This window comes from Caenorhabditis remanei, chromosome II (genome assembly GCF_010183535.1).
Source record: "Caenorhabditis remanei strain PX506 chromosome II, whole genome shotgun sequence".
NCBI lineage: Eukaryota > Metazoa > Nematoda > Chromadorea > Rhabditida > Rhabditidae > Caenorhabditis > Caenorhabditis remanei.
In genome coordinates this window covers 10,391,615-10,412,261 of record NC_071329.1, presented here as the reverse complement: position 1 = coordinate 10,412,261, position 20,647 = coordinate 10,391,615, and the positions used below count along the sequence as shown (strand labels likewise).

General features: G+C 36.3%; 1 protein-coding gene across 1 annotated transcript; it reads right to left on the bottom strand.

Annotated features, from left to right (window-relative positions):
- Positions 1–865: 865 nt before the first annotated feature.
- Positions 866–15,153, bottom strand: GCK72_005824 (uncharacterized protein; the record flags this gene model as incomplete). Its single annotated transcript, XM_003108885.2, has 8 exons — positions 866–1,003; positions 1,090–1,260; positions 1,312–1,669; positions 2,258–2,510; positions 8,688–8,771; positions 9,145–9,323; positions 14,591–14,677; positions 15,095–15,153. The coding sequence occupies 8 exons, from the start codon at positions 15,151–15,153 to the stop codon at positions 866–868; spliced, it is 1,329 nt and encodes a 442-aa protein (XP_003108933.2).
- Positions 15,154–20,647: the final 5,494 nt, after the last annotated feature.

Here is a 20,647-nt window from a genome sequence, read left to right as displayed (position 1 = left end):
TTCTGATTGAGAGGTGGAAAATGAGCAAATATATGAGGTGTAATATAAAGCCGTTACTGTAACTATCAGTCTTCATCCAAAAAGAGGATCAATAGTTTAAAAAATTGTTCCGAATATCTCAAGACTATGGAAATCTACTGTCTTCTCTTTGAAACAAGTTACGATTCCTTGGTCCTCAAATTGAACAAATGGTACAACCAATCTTTTCGATTTTCAAATCTGAACGTCAAGTCACTTTTGTGAGAAATCTATTCTCCTGTTCGTTCCTGGAATCACATATATGTTGTTACAAATATTATAATTTCATCATTTATTTCTCTAGAACGTTATTTAGTCGTTCTTTTTTGATTGTACTTGAAAAATGTTCGTCTCTCTGCCGCCACAATTTTATGAACTTTCACACAAAAATGCGAGTGGCGTACTCAGAGACTTTCGTAGGAACATGTCAAAAAATCATTGGGAGGATGAGAAAACATCAAAAGGGGGTACTGTAGTTTTGTGTTTTAGGGAGTAGGGATGTGCACCTCGACAAGAAAATACAAGTTTCTTCAGGGAAGATAACAGTCATATTTACATAATTAAAATATCAAGATGTTGAAAGGAATTTAGAGAGGAACTACAGAGAGAATCGATAAGTTGAGTGATAAAGTGGGTATACGGTAGGGACAAAGAGAGGAAACAGACCCGTTTAACACTTAATAACGATTTTGGGATGATGAGGGGGACTAGACCGGCGACAACTTATTTTGAGACAAAAACAGGAGACACTGGGTAAAATGGAACGTCCACTGGGAGATGAAAAGGAAATAATAAAAAGATGAGGGAGAGACCTATGAGGTTCAGATTAGGATTCATCTGAATATTTTCAGAGTTGCATGCTTTCCACCGGTTCGAATTCGTCTTGTAGTGATGCGAGTATCTGTGCTTGTTTCACGGTTTGGATTTGGGTCTCAACGCGTTGAAGATCTGCCAGAATTTGAGCATCACGTTCTCGCATTTCTTTCTGAAAACAAGAGAAATTTGATCTAAACAGCTTCAGAAGCGTGAAGTGGGAGTCTAGACTTAGAAATCACGACTTGCATAGCTTACCATTTCTCTCTTCAACTGCTCAAACAAGTTATTAAAGTTCACAGGCTCATCACCACTTTTTGATGTTGATGTCATCGAGATACTGGATTGTTCTGGAGTTGATGCACGATCCATTTCAAACCCACTATCTGGATAGCTGATGTCCATGGTAGCATTTTCAGAGCGCATCGTCTGAAAAATTGAGTATAATGACAAGATATTGTTTTAGAAATTATGATGTACCTCATCATCGTAGTCATCATCCAAATGATTACAATAATCATTTTCATCTGTGGACAATGGAGCCTTCTTCTGAATTCTTCCAAGATGGTTAAGATGCATTTGATGATTCTCATCATCAAAGAATACAGAAGATTTTTGGAAATTGTCCATCGATGTGCTGTTCTGTTTTTTTGGAAGCGTAGCAGATGTGTATATCTTTTTGAAGAATCGCTTAGTTGCTCGGAGGAATGTTGTGTTGCTCTCTCCGTTTGAACCAGCACTGCCACGTGGCATTACTCCAGATCGATTCATTTCGGTAGTTGAAATGGCGTGTGTGGAGGTTGTTGAATATGTAGTATGAGGACCGGCACTGTGTGAACTGAAAAATGATTACTGTTTGGATGAGATCTGATAAAAACCAGGAACTACAAAAACCAGGCGAAATATATCTCCGGCTTCGAAAAACTGTTTTCGAAACATGTTTTATGAGAGCGCACTCATCGAAGATCGAGAGAGCGAGTTTGCTGTGATTTTCAAAAACAAAAATTAGGCCGTCATTCCAAACTCTGGAAGCTACGAATCTCCGACAATTTTAAAAGTTTAAATTTTGAGTACTGGTAAACTACGACAAAATATTCGAACGAATAACCAAATTTAAAAGAAATTTAAAACTCAAAAAAAAAACTGATCCGATTGGTAATCAAGTTGTCTGGTCGAAATTTGAACAAACTTGAAGCAATGAGATGCGTTTTTCGGTTAGAAAGTGCACGACTCGACAGCCGAGCGGTCCAGCAAACGACTGCTGAAGACATTTGAAACCCAATCCTTGGCCGCAAAATCTTTTTTTGCCCGTAGAAAAAGTGACAAACTTCTCGTATTTTACAACAAAAAATGCGATGCGGAACTTGAATGATTCTTTCAGGATATATGACACGTTTTCAGGGATATTCTGATAATTTATTCTCACCGATGATGTGCACTGCTTCCACTTCCTCTGTCTGAATCGTCTGTCGAACTTCCACTATTCGTCTGTTCGTATTTTCGACGCGAGCTCTGCGAATATTTCAAATTTCTTGCACTTTTCGATTGCTGATGATGGTGATGTGATGTTGAAACTTCGTCTAGATGTAGCAATCCTCCACCATCCTTTCGCGATTTTCGGAGAAAAGCGGCTTGGATTGGTTCCGAAGACTTTCCGTTTGAGTTACCGTTGAAGGAATCTGAAAATAGTTCATCTTTTTCAAGAATAATGACTCGTGTATTTTGTTTGTGAAATTAGAAATTCTAGAAATATATTAAGTTTACAGAGAAAAACTATAATTTGAACTCGCGCCGCGGGGTCCGCGAACACCGAATATGAATGCATTTCATTTTACGACTTTTTCAAGATACTTTCAGATTAGTTCGGATAAATTCGCAGTAGAGTAACGTGTCGACCAAATTTTCGATGATTTTTGAATCGAAAATTGATAGGTCACAGTCGATAGGTGGTCGAGTCGATGACCAAAAAATGAATCGCGACTCGACGATAAACAAAAAGTCATGATTATCGCCTCAAAATTATCGATGACTATCGACGATCATGATCACTGGTGATTACCGATAATTTATCGACCGGCGATTATCGATAGTCGGTCGACGATTATCGATAATCGTCGATCGTCGCGGCGATTATCGACGATTATCGACGATTATCGACGATAATGAGCAAAAATAAAAGTCTCCGGAAACGGTTTTAAATGGCTCAAACTGGTCAAAAATGGTGTTTTGATAGATTTCTGAAGCTACTCTATCAATTTACACCAAGAAAAACATTTTTAAACAAAATTATTTTTTTCATTTTTTTTGAAAAATTTGAAAAAAAAATTTTCTTTCATTTTTAAATTTTTTTTTGATGGAATCAATAGAGGACTCTTACAAGACTATCAAAACACCATTTTTGACCAGTTTGAGCCATTTAAAACCGTTTCCGGAGTCTTTTATTTTTGCTCATTATCGTCGATAATCGTCGACCGACTATCGATAATCGCCGGTCGATAAATTATCGATAATCATGAGTGATCATGATCGTCGATAGTCATCGATAATTTAGAGATGATAATCATGACTTTTTGATTATCGTCGAGTCTCGACTCATTTTTTGGTCATCGACTAAACTAAAGTTTGATCAAATCGACATGATTTTCCCGATTATCGTCGACTCTATCGATGATCATAGCGATCGACACGTTACTCTAATTCGCAGACAAAATAGCTATACGTATGGAACTATGTTCTTGGTCAGAATCCTAAAAATTGATGAGAAATACTCGCTTTAAAATTAAATAAACTTTGCAAAAATTATAACGTATGATAATTTCACATGATCAAACGTGCAAAAAACGAAGTAATGTCGGTTTCTGTACACCAGCTAGGCGCCCCTCTCATCTCAAGTAGTCTTCGAGGTACTGCTGTTTGTGCACTCTATGCGAACCTGTCAATTGATAAAACTACCTTGCTAAACGACCGCAGATAAGAAAAATTATTGGAATGCGACAACACGCAATGTGTTTCGCCAGCGGCTGATTACCGAAAAAATGCGAGGAACGTTCCTTAATAAACCGACGGACTGCAGGGAAAACTAAAGGAGTGTTTGTCCAGTTTCCACGGGGCGACGAGAAAATTCACAAAAAGACAAAACAGAAAGAGCAGTTCCAGGGATTACCATTATAGTGACTGAGACAAACACTTTCCGAGTGAAAAGACGGAAAAAAAAACAATTACGAGGCCGCGAGGGGGTAGAGACAAGTGTGAAAAAATAGTCATCGAGTGTTGACGGAGCCGGAAGGAGCACTCCCTTTGTTTCATGCTCGCTATAAATTAAATTATGACATAAGTAGTTTACGTCATTCTTAAGATAACGAGAATTTTAGGGGCGAATTTCTATTTTGTCACAATGATCTAAGAAACGAACAGAAAAGACTGACTGGATTTCGAAATAAAAACAATAAAAAGTGATCGAACAGCTGACCATGTGGAAGCAGTATTTTCAAATGATCCAATAAAATGAATCAAAACATTTCGACTCATTTCCCGAAGATCTAGGTATGTTATGAAAACGCTTTTTACAATACTATGAGGTCCCTGGCAAGAATCGAACAGGAAATGCAATCGAATCTTTTCTCGGATTGACGAATTTCGACGTAGGAGAAGAAGAAGAAGACAATTTCCGCAGTAGCAAAATGCATTCGTTTTTCATCGGAAGCTTCTTACGACTACTACTACAGCTACTATTCTCATTTTCATGCGACCACACGGAAAGCGGGCTCCTCTCATAAATATTTTGAGTTTATGGGCTGGTGTCGAGGGGTTGGAGGATGGGAAAAACGAAAAAAGTAGCGAAATGAAAAAGAAAACAAGACACATTTTGAGACAAGGGAAGAAGAAGACCTATTGAAGAGAGGAGGTCATTGGTCGTGGGAAACAAAGAAAATGAAGTGGACCACCATGTTTAAAAGGGGCCGAAAAGAAGACATAGTCGAAATGAATTTCAATGAATTAGTTGGAATTTAGAGAGAGAAAGAGTCGGACGTGTATATGCTAAACATTCATTAGTTGGCATGTAAATACTCAATTCGGGCAAAACAACACTAGAATTGTTGTGGATAGAGAAATATACAGCCTTCAGTGCAAACGAAGTTCATCTCAATTTCAGAATAAATTCAGAGTAAAAAAGAAAAGAAGAAGAAGAAGAAGAGAATATGAAGAAAGAGAATAACTCGAACACAGAACCAGAATACTTCACAGTTTAAAGTTCTGAATCGTCTGAGACATTCTTCTTATTGACCCGGACTTGTTCCGTTTATGTTCAAGAGACTCTTCTCCGTCGAATAGATGAAAAAAAAAAGGAAATACACATAACCCTTTTACTACAAACAGTGTACTAAATAGAGCGTGAATTGTCGTTACCAGTGAAACACAAAATGATGCGAGTTTCTATTTTGAAATTCACTAAATATCTCGGATTCTTTAGGAACAAAAAGGAAGCTACAGTAAGACAACTTCAGTCACTACGTAATCCTTTCAACATATTTTTCTTGAAGTCTGTATCACATGAAATCGAAGAGCGATAAAACAGGAATAAAACAAGTTATAAAAAGTGCGAAAAGAGCATAAAATGTCTTCTTTTTTTCTGTTTTCGAAGAACGAGGAAAAGAGAACGAGTATCATCACAAACCTTGTTGTTCATTTCTCGCAACGACATACGATAACTCGTATACCATTACTCAAAAAATAGTATCAATAGTAGTAGTATCTGAGGGGGTCAGCGAGTGATCCGGAACAAAAACTCAAAGAAACGTTTTGTCCTCCTATCCGAAAACTTCAAAAGAGATTCACCGGACAACTGTTCCGTGAAGGAGGGCCGCCGTGCCTTGGCACTTTCAATTAGATTCATCTGAACGTGATGAGACGAGAAAAAAGAGAGAAAGAAAAGGATGAAAAGATAATAGAAATCAGAAGAGAAATTGAGATATGATTCCAAATGTATAGCAGGTGTCATCTTTTCGCAACATTTTGTGGCGCCCTACTCCGGATTCTCCGGATATATGTTTGTTGGTTAGCAAACATTTCTCTCATTTTTCCAATGAATACTGATAGGATTTGAAGAAAAAAGAAGAAATAAGGAGGAGATAATGGAATAAATCACTGCGGTTAACTGTTTAATCGTATTACACACTTTGTGGTGATAGCTCCCCTCAGAAGAATTCTGAAGAAAATAAAACGAATGAAAAAAGAAAAAGTAGGGAAGAGGAAGAAGAAAAAGGACTGAAAAATGTTGATGGGACGTAAATCAAATTTGCATTTTCTTCCATCTTCTCTCCCACTTTTCGTCACTCGAACATCATTGAGAGCAAGAACAGAAAAGAGATAAATGGAATGTTGTGAGTTCCAGGTTATGAACAGATAGTGTAAAATAAGAAGTTCATAATGAATACACATTCTATTTTGTAGCCAGGTTCAAACGAAAAAAGTCTATGTAAGTATTAAAAATAATCGAAAAGTTCGGAAAAGTTGCTGAAACATCCTTATAGTCCGTGTCCTGTCCTTCCAACAATTCAGGAATTTTCTCCTTTTAAAAAAAGGAAAAGAAGAAGAAGAAGAAGATGGATAAGACTAATTATACTGTCGACAGGAGAAAAACAAAAAAAAACAAGTTAGAAAAATGGTGGTTCAAAAAATTACCTGGAGACGCACCAACGATTGCCAATGAGAAATCCTTAAAAGTGACAAGCCACGCCCATAGATCGATTAGCGACAGAATGAAGAACATTCGTCGTCGCCAACGTGTCTTCCACAGCACCCACGTCAGAATAATCAGCTCGTGGGGCGGATAATATTGATAAAAGTTTATTGTTGTCAGTTTATCGATAGAGAGTTGAGGAGGTTAAGCCCAACCTTTTCCTCTCAAAAGATAGTCGCTTCACGAAGGTGAGTGAGCCCCCCCCCCTGGTTGATTCAACTTTGTCAACAAGACACCGGTCTTTTCTGCGCAAAGAGCAACACACTAGTACAGTAGTACACTGTACGTAAAGCTTGTCTCGACGCGGCACTGTCTCATTAGGTTTCAGAAACACAACATGTGTACAGTTTGGATTATTAATCAAACCACGAAGGAGAAACAAGTTCACTTAACTAACTAGTCAACTCAAAATAGGTTTTCCGAAAAAAGAAAAAGTTTGGAAAAGTCGCCGAGAACGCGGATTAGAGCAATCGTTTGGTGTTGCAAGAATACATTTGCACAGACTACAAAGAACACTTGCAAAATGAGTATTGGTTCAACGGATAATAGGAATTGCAATATTACTTTGAAAACTTAAATTATATATTATTGATCTTCAGATGAATTCCATAATCAAATGTTTTCCTGCTATATGATCTTCGGTTCAATGCTTCTATCCTAGCTCTGATACTTCAAGTTCAACTTCAGAAAAATTGAATCAATGAAACGTTTTCTATTTACTTTTGATTTCTCATCTGCTATAATACTCATTCTGCTCATTGATCTCCTACAGTATGTTCCAATTTATCTCAAAAAGATAAAGAGTTCAAATAGATCCGAAGAAGAAAAACAACACAAAACGGGCGATGCCTTGTGATTGAAAATCCTGGTGACGATCGGCGAGCTCAAAGGAGTAAATACATAAAAGAGAACTGAAGATTTGGAAGGCACTTGAGGTGAACTGTTAGGTAAGCAATGAAAAAGAGAATCACAAGTGACCGACAAATGTTTGCTCGACGGTATTGCCTGCGAAAAAAGCCTCAGAAAATGGAAGAAGCCACCGCCTGTTTGTTAGTGCTCAACGAGCCCAAAAACAAAAGAAAACGTTCAAAATTAGAGACAATGAAGAAGATTGAAAAGGTGAGAAAAATAGAAAAAATGTATTTCTCTTTTTTCTTTTGTTTCAAGTGTTCTTCAACCGACAGAAAACTCGTTCAAGTGGGTGGCAAAGTAGGTGGTACAGTTAAGTAGGAATGGAGAAAACTTTTTGTGTTTCGGTAGGGTTCACCTGATTGAATTAGCTTGAATTTAGGAAGATATCATTGAGATATATAGGAAGTAAACTGGTAAATGGTAGAGATGAAAAGAGACAAAACTGGTGAAAGTTGCCAACGACGTATCCGAAGGTGAGAAAAGTATGAGAAAAAAGGGAAGGAAAAACATAGAAATCGAAAATAGAGGATTAGATGAAAAAGAAGAAAGAAGAAGATGTAGATGTTCAATGCCTACCTGGTAGGATATATTTCTCTTGTTTGAACTGAACTCTTCGAGAAAGAAGAATATCGCGAGCGACTTACGGTTTTGTTTAAGAAGTTTCGAAATGAAAAAGAGCGGGAATAGACGACAAAAACAATGAAATTTCAGACCCATATTGAACAAATTGAATCAAAAATGAAACTGTAGGCGTATTGGTTTGAAATATAAAAGAATGGGGCACATTCATAATATTTCATTTGTCATCTTTACAGTGATCAATTCATTCAGTTTTCTCGGCGGTCAAAGATTTCCAGAAGGACCAAAATGAATCAGTTTTTGAATCAGATGAGAGAAAAATTAGATATTCAATCGGAAGGGAACAAACAGGAACGGATGGGATTGGATAAGAGACCGGATGGGATTCGAATGATGAAAAGAAGATGGATCACCTATTCATATATATGCGAGAATATGTGAGATGAAAGTAAAGAAACGAGAAATTCTGGTCAAGATGGGAGAATGAATTTGGCTTTGTTGGTGGATTCGAAACGGTAATCAAAATGTAGAACGAGGAAAGCGGTGAGAGTTCTGAGTGAAAACAGCGTCTCCTTGATGAATAATTTATGGATATTTTCATTAATAAAGACACACAATAACTCACCAATATCATCTCGACTGCTGATATACTGACAATACTCTGTACTTGAGAAGAAGTCATTCGTTTGATTCATTTTGTTAGGAAGACCTGAAGAGATTGCAAAAATTAGCATGTCAGCGATTAGTTCAGGATAATTTTAATTGACTGGAGCGTGGGAGGGAAACTTAGAAATTATCGAGAGGTCATTTTGGAAAAGATGCGAGCGGAGACAAAGCGAACGAGATAAGGAACATTTGGAAGAGGTTGTAACATCGTAAAAGCTGTTGTTTTTTGTGCTAATTGGCATTCCAAGTCCGAGATAACGATCGGAGGATCGACGTGTTGTGATGAAAGTGGACGAGAGAAAAAGAAAATGACCAGAGAGTTGAAAATGCTACAACTCAATCTACTTTTTACAGTCACCCTCGAATACTCATAATTGCTGAAATCCCCATAAAATCCGATTCAAAGGAAAACGAACCTAGCGATAATTGAGTGTGAGTATGATGAATACGTGATAAATTGGGACTGCTTTCACCGAGTCGACTGTGTCTTTTATCGACACTCAGTAGACCAGAAGGGCCAAGTGTGGATGAAGCAGTGATTGGAGAAACAGCGGATGAAGCGACTGTTGACAGATGGTGAAGTTCCGGTGAGGAGCTGAAAATAAATGAATTGAGAAATAATGAAAGGACAGGAGATACAGAGATCTGGCAACTTGACAATTTGAAACGAAACAACGTTTTCTTTCTATTGAAGATAATGCCGAAATAGTTTCACAAAGGAAATTTTCAATGAGAGTTAAAAAAAGGATTAAAAGGCGAAAAGTCAAATTGCTGTCTGCAAGAACATGTGGATTAAATTGACCAATGGTTGTATAGAGTAATTTTATAAACAATCAAATAAGACTTTTGTCAAGAAGCTTTTCATCTATTTTTAATCTTGACTTTTATTTCAATTTGTCTTCTGATAACAGCTGATGGAGGTCTGTTGAAAAATTTCTTTTGATGATAACAGCAGTTGGACTTTCTTTTCTTTTTCTTGATTTTTACTTGTTTGAAGTGGAAAAAGAATAAAAGAGGCAGGTGATACAGGTAAAGTTCTCTGGATTTCTAGAGATCACGAAATAGAAAGAACCAAAGAGTTCAGATTTTTAATTGTATAGAAATTCATTGGAAATATCAAGCAAGCTATCTAATTGTGTTCAAATTAGCTTGTTCCACTTTTGACGTAATTCGTGAAGAACAACTCAAATAAAATGTTCAAAAAAGGGGGGAAATCAGGACGGAGACTCTTGAAATCTGTGCTCGGCTTTGCGACCGGAAAACGCAGTGTCTCCCAATGTTTTTCTCAGTGTGTGCTCATGCTCAAATAGGAATCGAAAAGGAGGACGAAATGACGAAAAGTTGGTAGTGGCCATTTAAAGAAAAAAGGGGGGAAGAAGAGTTGATGGGAATTGAAATTGAGATAAGAAAAAGGGAGAGAATGTTCTATTAACACCAATAAAATGTTTAGTGGTGGTTGTTTGGAATGGTGCTTTTGTTCAGTGTTCCTAGATTGATTTAGATAAGAAAAATGAGAGGAAAAGACAGGAAATGACGATTAATATTGGGTTAGAAGAAGCAGATGGGTGGAGAAGAAGGAGAAGAAGAAGGAGCACACGCCATAAATATCTTCTCTCATGTCAAAAAGAGTCAAATTATTGATGAGAAGAAGGGAGAGAAAGGGAGAATCATATTACATGACCATTTTATTATTTGTTTTTGAAAAATTGAATGAAATATTATGTAGAAAGTATGTGGATTCATGGAGGTGATTGGTACAAAAACAAATATGATCTGGAGGTAGAGAGAAACAACTTCTGGTGAAACAGAACGTTCAGATGGAAATGATTAGAACTGGAACCCGGAAATCTCAAAATGATCATGAAGTCTCTCTTATTTTCAAGATAATAGATCTATATGTACACTTCGGAATAAAAACTGTTTTCTTTGAATGGCAGCATCCGAAAAATAACAAAAACCTGGTAGCAGACGGTGTGAAAATCGGTGAAAAATCTGGTTGAATTATGAAAATAATGATGATGAGGGATGATTGAAGGATTCTATTCCACACGACTGAAGTCAGAGAAAAAGAGAAAAAGTTTTAGATGAAAAAGGTCAAAACAGTGGGAAAAAGAGATATAGATTGAAGAGGTGTCCGATTTGACAGAGATTCTATTTACTCAGCTTTTTTCAAATTGATTCTTGTTTCTCGGAAACTGTCAAAATCCAGAAAAATCTGCTGGGTTTTTGGCAGATGTGGAGGGATTTTCCAAAAACAATTGAGAATGAGATTCTGGCTTATGAGAACGGGCATATCTAGATCTGCGTTCTTCTTTTTCTCGGAGCAAAAGAAGGCAAAAAGCTTTCTCAAGACATACAAACACATAAACGAATGGGCGGTTCTTAGAGTGAACAGAGCACGAGCAAGATGCTCTTCTCACTAGCCGACTACCATATAAGTCAGTGTGTACACAATTGCAAACATATGGTTCGAACGGCAAAGAAAGAATCGAGAGGAGGGAAAAAGAGCAAAGAGCTCATAAAGAAACTATCGGATAGAATCAAAAAGAGAGAGAGAGAGAGAGAGAGAGAGAGAGAAAAGGATAATGGATAGTGTTGAGAGATTCATGATAGAGACTTGTGGCACATGGAGCAGAGAATGAGTGACAAATCATGTCAGTAGGAGAACCCACCCAAACGATAGATCAAGAATCGGACGTGTGTGTCTCGAGACAAGAGGGCAGCGGTTTTTGAGATCACCTTCCGAATGGAAGATACGTGAGAACCGTCTGTTTTCAAAACAATCATGGTTTTTGACACTAGAGTTCTAGACAGTGTTATAATCAGAAAAGCCCCAAAATGAGGTTTTCTCATTTGTATTGTATTTATTTATTCAAAAAAAATATCAATTTGAGAGACCAGAGGTTGGGAATGGGTTCCTCACGAGGCCATTCAAGGGTGAGTTAAAAGTGAGAAAAGCCGAGCAACAAATCAAAAAATAACAAGAAAGGGAAGAAAATAAGGATAATGGGTGGCAATTACCTGTTTTAAGGATTTCGTTTTGAATTCTTGAACAAACCGAAACCTACAGAACCTAGAGAACTAAACTAAACTAATCTTTTACAAAAACCTACAAACCAATCTGACAGAATGGGCTTCATAAAGGTAGCCCTTCCGGAATACACTTTCTCTCTGTTGGGTATGAAAAAGGGAGGAAACGTACGAAAACAAAAGTCAAAGAACCGGAAACTGGCTTCTTCAAAGGATGTGATTGAAGGTGTCAAGTTGAGTTATGACTTAAGAAAGAAGAAGAAAATCAGCTGGAGGATGACAAGTGACGTGGCAGAATGAAGGACTTGAAACTAGTAGCTAATCGGCTAAAGTGATTGAAGGAGGAGAAGGAAAAGGTACTTCAAAAGATATGAGCAAACATTAGCCTAATCATAAGCAATTGTCAATAGATGGTCCAATGAACTTATAGCTGAAAAAAAGGAAGAAAAACACATTTTCAGGCAGAAAATGGATAAAATAAAAAAGAGAAATAGGATATTCAAGGGATTGGCAATTAGTGGATTAGGAGACGATTTGGATGAAGAATCTCAAAAAGTGCTCGAGGGGTTTCTCACATTTCATTGTTTGTTTCTTTCGAATGACAAAACGAACGGAAAGAAAAATATAAAAAGAGAAGAGAAACGATTGAAAAGTGTTTCTTTTCGACTGTCTAATGTGTGCTTTTCTCGATTTGTGTGCATATGCCATCTCATTTTCAACCACATTATCTACAGTACTGCCCATTCTTTTATAGTCTGAGAACTCTTTTGAATAAAGCAGACGTTGAAATAAACAGAACACATTGATTGTTTGAAATTCCACAAAGGGAAATATTCAAATTCAAATCAAATAATCAGAAGTCGTTACAGTAATCCAAGATTATATTCATCTCTCTCTCTCACGTTCTTCTCCATTTAAACCATTTCAAAAAAAAATAGAATTTCTAATCGGATGAATATCTGAGTGGACAGTCAGATAATCATCATCATTCGATTTGAAAGTGCGCCTCCATCTACTCCGTGTCCTTGAATTCAAAAAACGGTGAAGGCATTTGCAGCTTTGAAAAACGTCTCAAGGTTGATTGGATGACCACCAGGAGAAACGGAGAAACGGCTTAATTGCAATTAATTGTGGTGAGCATGAAGGACATGTGAATGTTGCCACAAAATAGGGGATATATTTCAAAATGGAAATGTTCGGTCAACTGACACTAATTTATGAGTTGTTTAGGGTCACACACATGAGGCACATGCCGACAAATTCAAACACACTCAACATTTGGAATGATTTTTGTTGAAATTTTATTTGAAAAGGAAAGAATAAATTAAATTTTTGTTAAGACTTGCAAACGGTATAAAAGCGAGACTTCTAAAAAAGATCTTACTTTATCTTATGAGAAAAACAAAACATCAGATCTGGGAAAACTACTCCAAAACTAATTTTCGCAGTAACCACTAGTAACAGTCTATCTTAAATTTCAAAAATAACACGATTTCAGTTGTTCCATTTCAGATTTTCTTTCCCTTTCAACTTGAAAATGTATGTACTAAACGGCTACAATTAAGTGAATACTCTTCATTTATTATTCTTGAAGAGACACTTATTCACATAAAATAGACATTTCAGAGTGATTTGTTCTATTGGTTCCACCTCATTTAAGAAGACAATCAAATCGAATGAGATACATGAAAAAGGAACAAATCAAAATAAAACGAAGGAGAGAATTGTAGATGAAAAGGCTTTCAGGTTGTGAGAGGAAACTGCTGAATGGCCATCGGCAACGACAATTAGTATAACGAGAGAAAGAGTAGGATCAGAGGATTGAAAGGAGAGAATGAGAGAAACGAACTGGTCGGAAAGAAGAACAACGCGGGATTACCTTTTCAAAGATTTTGGGAAAAGAGAGGAGGAAGAACATCCCATTGTTATCCACATAATCCTATTTGCCACAGTTTGAACACAAGTACTATTCGCAATTGTTACAGGGACTTGGCGGTAATTTAGAATTGAAAAATTGAAGAAGTCTAAATATGCTTGTGAAATTGGTGAGACACTCAAAAATCTTTATTTTAAGTTTTGTTTCAGAAAAAGAAAGTTCGTTGAGAATCTCATACTCTAACCGTCAAAAAAAACCAGGATTAGGTATCTAGAATTTTGAAAAATTAGTATTCGTTTTTCATTGTTGTTCACAATATCCATGAGTTAATGTTAAAGAGGTGGAGAAGCAATCAAAATGTATAAATTTTTATATGAATCGACTCAGAATTTTTAGGAAAAGAACAAGAGCTCTTGAAGGTAGTGCTGAAAATCAGTCTGAAACAAGTTATGGCTTCTCAAAGTTCTCAAAAATACCCTCTCGCAGGCCTCTTTTTCCAATAATTTTCAACGTAAAAATTGCTTTTCCATTTTTATCACTAATTTTTCCCTCACGAGGCCCGCGAAATTGTTCTCTTTTCTCTAAAATTCTGAATCGATTCATATAAAAAAGTCGATACTTTTTGATTACTTATCCACTCCCTGCAGAAATTTCGTCTCCTTGTGAAAATTGTCTTGGAAACCAACTACAAAAGTGTTAAAATTGTTCTCTTTTTTCAAAACCGAACCCATCACTCGACGCACTGTCACAGTTTGTGAAGCATCAGTAATTCACTATTATTTTGAAAACAAATTTCAAAGTGTTTTTTTTTCTCAATTTAGTTTAAGAGCACTTAAGAACTCTTTTCAAAATCTTCTATTCATACGAGTAGATTAAATAATTTTGTATCCTTTCACAAAAAATGTGCAATTCATAAAACTTCAACAAATGAAGAATGAATCTTGTTGAAAACTAACCATTTGAGCCTGGAAAGTGGTTCCTCTGACCGCCGTTCTGTCATGTTCCGAGCTCCCCCGACCTTCCATGTTCCGAATGCAACTGATCTGAAATTGGAAAACAATTTAGTTATTATGCTTCTAATTTTCAATTTTCTAACCCTTTAGCCTTAATAAAACATATTGGATTCCGGAAAAGTGCACTCAACATTGGCACGTTTTCTTTCGGATAAGCTGAGTAAAAATATTTAGGAAATTCTTTGTTTCTGGACGGTTCCTAGACACGTGTCAAACAAAAAAGGGAATCAAAGAAAGGCTCACGTTGAAAATTGGAGAAGGAAATTATAATAGGAAAAGAGGTTGAGTGACATGCTGAAATTGTGGAAAATCAATTGAAGACTGGAGATAAAGAAAAGCAATTTCAATTCAGACTACAACTACAGAAAACTTTTTTCAATCTTCTAAAAGGAATGAAGTATTTACAATAACCATAAAATCAAGTTTTCAACGATTCACCGTACTCACCTGTACTGCCTCCGAGCATTCATTGTCATTGTGGAACCCTGCATGTAGGCGTCTGGCATTCCGTTCCTATTCAATTGGAAATATGAAGACGTCAATAGTTCAGTCTGAAAATATTTTGAGGTGAAGGAGGAGAGAACGAGGGCATTGTCATCGAAAAACAAGCATCACCAGGCGTATGGTGAAAAAAAGAAATAGAGTGAATGAAGGGAACGTCACTATAAATAAGAGAAGAAGCAGTGGAAGAATAAGAAGAAAAAGGAAGAATATGGAAAAGGCGTTGACATAAGAGAACACAATGAAGAGGTGAAGAAGGTGAAGAAGGTGAAGAAGCTGAAAGAGGTCACAAAATTATTTTATAGAATTATATGAAGTGGTTTTTAGGAAAATCAATCAGATAAATGAAGGAAGTGCGATGAAAGTGCAAAAGAAGTGCGATGAAATGAGCATGCGCCTAATTATGGAATAGTTTAAGAAACAATACTTATGAAGTTAAAAATAAAAGAAAGTATATCATGAATCTAGATAATTATTAAATGCACAGCCATTCTTTGAGAATAGTGAAATAATTGTCAACCTGCTTGCATAATCACAGACTACAAACTACAGAATAAGTAAGATATTTTGAAGTGAAATTGTTGGACGTTGATAGTATTAGTGGTGGTCATCCTCATCTATTTTTCTCTACTTCTTATGCCGAATGAAATGCGAGAAGCGCGCGAAATTCGAATCTCAAAAGGTCCAATCTGTGATGAACTGAACCTTTTTAGGAGAGACTATAGCTGAGAAATTGATATGTTCATGATGATTCGATATATTGATAGAAGAATGAGTTTTTGCATGAGAAACCATTAAAAAAGAACAAGTAAATGATATCGGAACACGAGCAAACAGTTTATTGGCAATCAAATATGTCAACAGAAGAGACACAAGTGCAAGAAAAAGCGTCTCCGTCTTCTTGTTCTTCTCTCATAAAATAGACAAATGGCACATGGTGGTAAAAATAAAAAGATGTCGGAGAAAACGGAATTATGGGAGGGCAAAAAGGGAACCGACAGATGATAACCAAATGACAGAGAGCAAGGTCATAGAGCATCTGCAAGGGAATATAAGAGAGAAGATCTCAAATTTCTAAAAGGATCAAAAGAAAGAGATGAGAGCAGAAATAGAAATGTGGGTGGAGTGAGAATAAGGAGTCGAAGAAATCTCAGTATTCACTGAAAGGTTTTCAACTTGTGGTTATAATAAGTGTTTACCGGCATTTTTTAAAAATCTGTAGTTAAAATTTGTTTTCGGAAATCTGAAAATACAAAACACAAATTGTGGTAGAGAAATTTTGGTAGTCTCAATGTAATATACCAGAAATGAGATCAAGACGATTCCTGGTTTTATCAGAGTTAGAGAACAGTAATTACCATATTAGTAACAGAGGCTTCACGTGGATTATGGTGAGATTTTTGATGCTCAACAAGGTCATTCTCTCGCTTCGAAACGCCCTTTGTGTACAAAGGAAAAGCTCAAATAAATTGAATAACCCGCTGACAGATGTGCGAAATACTACGAGAGACTACTCTCAAATCTTGTAAATCGTAGCTAATTTCGAGTTCATTTCATCCCATTTTCGTTTTACAGAAGATCACTCGGGTGCAAATATTTTCAACAAAATGATGGAACGAAATGAGAAAAAAGAGAAATAAGAAGAGGAGAAAATGAGATGAAAGGGGGTGAGAAGTGTGTAATCCAATCAAGATGCAAGTTGAAAAGAAAACGGATTTTTGATGTTGTCCGACATGAAATGAGCACGATGCGCAGGTGTCAAACACGTACGATCAGTTGTTTCATTTTGTCGATTCGATTGATTTATTGGGGTGAGGATTCATGGAGAAACTGATAGATACATTTGTTTTCTTTGCAGGAAAAAAGTTGGAGGAAGCTCGAGTATTTTGTGAAGACTCTAAGCTGTGAAGACTGATTTGTTTTGGAGTATTGAGTAACAATGACTCGGATATTCTCGAAAATGTTGAGCCATTACATCTAACATGCCATAAAATGAGATCAGTTTAAAAACAAACTTTTAATAACAATAATTTCAAAATTCTTCGAATCCAGAAGGACTGACGATCTTAACGCAGATGATCTGAAGTAGCATCGCGATAAATTTTGAATTCAAGTTGAGAAAGCTGAACTGATTTCACTAAATCAAAGTAAATAATTAAATTTTAAATTATCATAATACTTCAAATCCAGTTTATATTTATCAATTTATTTTTAAATGGAGTAACTGTTACTCATTTTTACTGATGAAAACTGAGAATAGAGCGATGGGATTGAGTTGCATAACTGTATGCTTCTCATCTTGATCTTATTTTGTTTGGGATTGTCAGTTCCTTCAAAATAGTTCGAAAACTTATGTGTTCTCAATGACTAATCAGACACTGAAATAAATGTGTATCCAGTGATCTTTTTCCCTTCAGATCCACCCACATTTTAAGATCTCAAATAATGTTTTACTACTACACGAAGAACATATTTTTCATGTTTTCTCTCTCATCTTTTAAACTCAAATTACCTACACTTATACTCATCATCTGTTTTACTTTCATCTTCTTCTCGTTTTCCATGATTTTTGCCACTTCGAGAACTTCTTCATTTCGGAGGAAATGACGCAAAACATGTGTGAAACAAGACACAAATAAAAGTGTAGAATGACAGAAAATGAAGAATGACACATGTGGTTTTGTTGGGTGGTTTTGCAAAAAGTCCCAAAATTCGGAAAAAGCTTTAGTAGATAAAATGATCAAGTGTGTGAGAGAGACAGATTTTGAAAATCTGCGGGGTTAGACAAGATTTCATTTCAAAATCTAACGTTTACCTAACAGTATCTGATCAAATATTGATAAGAAATAGAGACTGGATCTATCAAAATTCGTTGATTCATTGGTAAAAGGTAAAGGTTAGGATAAGAGTTTGGACATCAAAGAAACTGCCGAAATGCTCTTAGCTTTCGTTTTTTTACCGAAAGAGCACGCACCAAAATTACAGTAGAAACCACTCAAAAACGATAAGAGATAGAGAAAAGTCTGATTTCGAGAGGATTGAGAAAAGATAAAAAGAGTTTGGAGAATTAGAGAAATGAGTGAATGGATTCGAAAAAACTGAGGAGAAACAGAAAAAGAGAGGATGTGTTTGCGCACTATCACGGAGAAAATGAAGAAGAAAGAAAAAGAGAGAAAGAGTTAGGATAAATGAGATAATTTTTAAAAAAGGAAGAGAAATTAGACTGTAGATTCCATGCGATAACCAAGTGAAGTATCTGTTGTCATTTATTGAGTGAAAACTCATAGAGCTCCATTTTTGTAGGTTCTCTACGAAAACTCACCTGATTAGAATACAGATGATCCAATTGTTTTACAGAGCAGCATGTCTAACTGAGATAAACATCACTACTCCGAACAAGCTCATGCTTCTGAGATTCTACTTTCAGCTTTCTTTTTCCAAGTTCACGAAAATCAGAGAATCACAGAAGCTATTGAAAATTAGAAACAGGGGGAGGAAAATAAGATGAGACGTATACAATATTCGATGAAACGGCTACAAATAAAAATGAAAATAGGTAGAGCGAGGAGAAATAAACAAGGAGAGTAACAACCGCTGACACTCGGAAAGCATGATTTTATGGCGTTGAGAGGGAAAGAGAATCGGAAGAAAACGGGACGAGCCATTTCGTTATTTTATTCTGACAAAAAATAGAAGGGTTCATCACAAAAAAAAAAGAAGATGTAGAAGCCAGAAGCAGACAGAATACTATAATACATTGGGTTGTCGGGAGGGAACACGTCAGAATATTCAATGTCATTTCCAGTCGAAAAGTATATACAACTAATAGAATTGGCTTATTTTTTCATTGAAAAAGAATTTGAGTTGAAGTTATTGACAGACGAAAACCGGCTGGAACAGGTGGAACAAGTGTCACTCAACGGTCAAACATGATGCATTTTGAAATGAGAGAGACATGGAACAGTTGAAAAAAGTTCCATGAATGGAAGAAAACAGAAACAAAAGGGAAAGAGAACAGAAGAAAAATGAGAGATGAGAAACGAGTAAAAACAGAGAAAGGTGAGTTTTGAGAAGTCTTTTTCTTGGATTTTCAAAAGAATTGGAAAATAAAACAAGAAGAAGATCTGCCATAGTCAAAACGAATGGAAAAGTTAGATGATAGTCATACTTTCATGCGCACAGATGTGACCCACTTCTGAAAAAACTCCCATTTTTATCTGGAAGAACATTCTTGGACTGTTTTCAAAATATGATACCAAAACTCGTATTTTTCAAAGTAGTGACCGTTTTTCTCCCCAATGAGAATAAACATTTGACATTTGGAGACTCCAAAACACCGCCACGCATTCAAAGTCAGTGAGTCAAAGTGGGAGAATCAAGTGTATTTTACATATTAATCGAAATGTGTCATTGGATCAATTCATAGTACTTCCAACCACTGTCTCTCAACAACTTTTTGGAACTGGACTCATCGAGAAATCAGAAAAAAACTGAAGATCTTTGGAATGAACACTGCAGGAAAAAGTGCAAGTGGAAATGACACCTTTAAAAAAGTGATTGTATGCAAGACATCCATACAAACAATGTCCAAGTGCAAACGGAGCAGAAAGTGTGAAAGTGAGTACGCGTACGCGAGTATTTCTTGTTTCTTCCTTCACCTTTTCGAGTTTTCATTGCTCTCGTCTATGAACAACAGAACGCGCGCATATAAAAAACTACGGGCGGCGATTTATGTTGAGCAGGAAGAAAAGAAAAGTAGACGGTGAGAGGAAAAGGTTTTGTAGAATGTTTGATTTTGACCAGTTCTCTTTCTTTTCCGAAAAGAGAGAAATTGAAACTGTTTGGTGAAATTGAAACTTTGAAACCAAGTGAATTGTTTTTTAAAGAGGAATCTTCTGAAAGCTGCTGATTTGAGAAACTCGAAAACTTAATCATCAACCGTCTCCCATGGAGATTTACAACAGAAAGCTGCAAAATGATGACGTGGACCAAGGTACGACCCACAAAAATCTCAACATTATGTCTCAATCAGGCTGGGCAAATTATTTGACGACGTTTTCAGTTCACCGTGACCGTGCGGTTCACTGAATTGAGTCACCTAATGTAAGAATTGGTAATTAAAAGGAGCCGAGAAAGTTTTGAATAGATTCAACTTTTACGAAAGATATCAAACATTCAAAACAAGAATTCAACTAATTTGCCCAGCCCTGGTCTCAATCGTTATAAAAAAGTATATTATCGCAGATCTGACAAGTCTTCTAGAATTTAAATAAACTTTCTGTTAGTTTGTAGTAACACAATAAATGCTCTTCTGTTCTTCTTCTTCTTCTTGTGTCCAGTATAATCAGATTAGTAGTTTCGCGCATTTATTAACTGAGAGGTGACAGGCAAATCCCATTCGACACACAGTGTAAAACACGGAATAAATGAGTGATGGTGATGATTCGGGAAAATGGAAAAGAGCAGGAAAAGCAAAATAACGATAAGTAATTTTTTGAG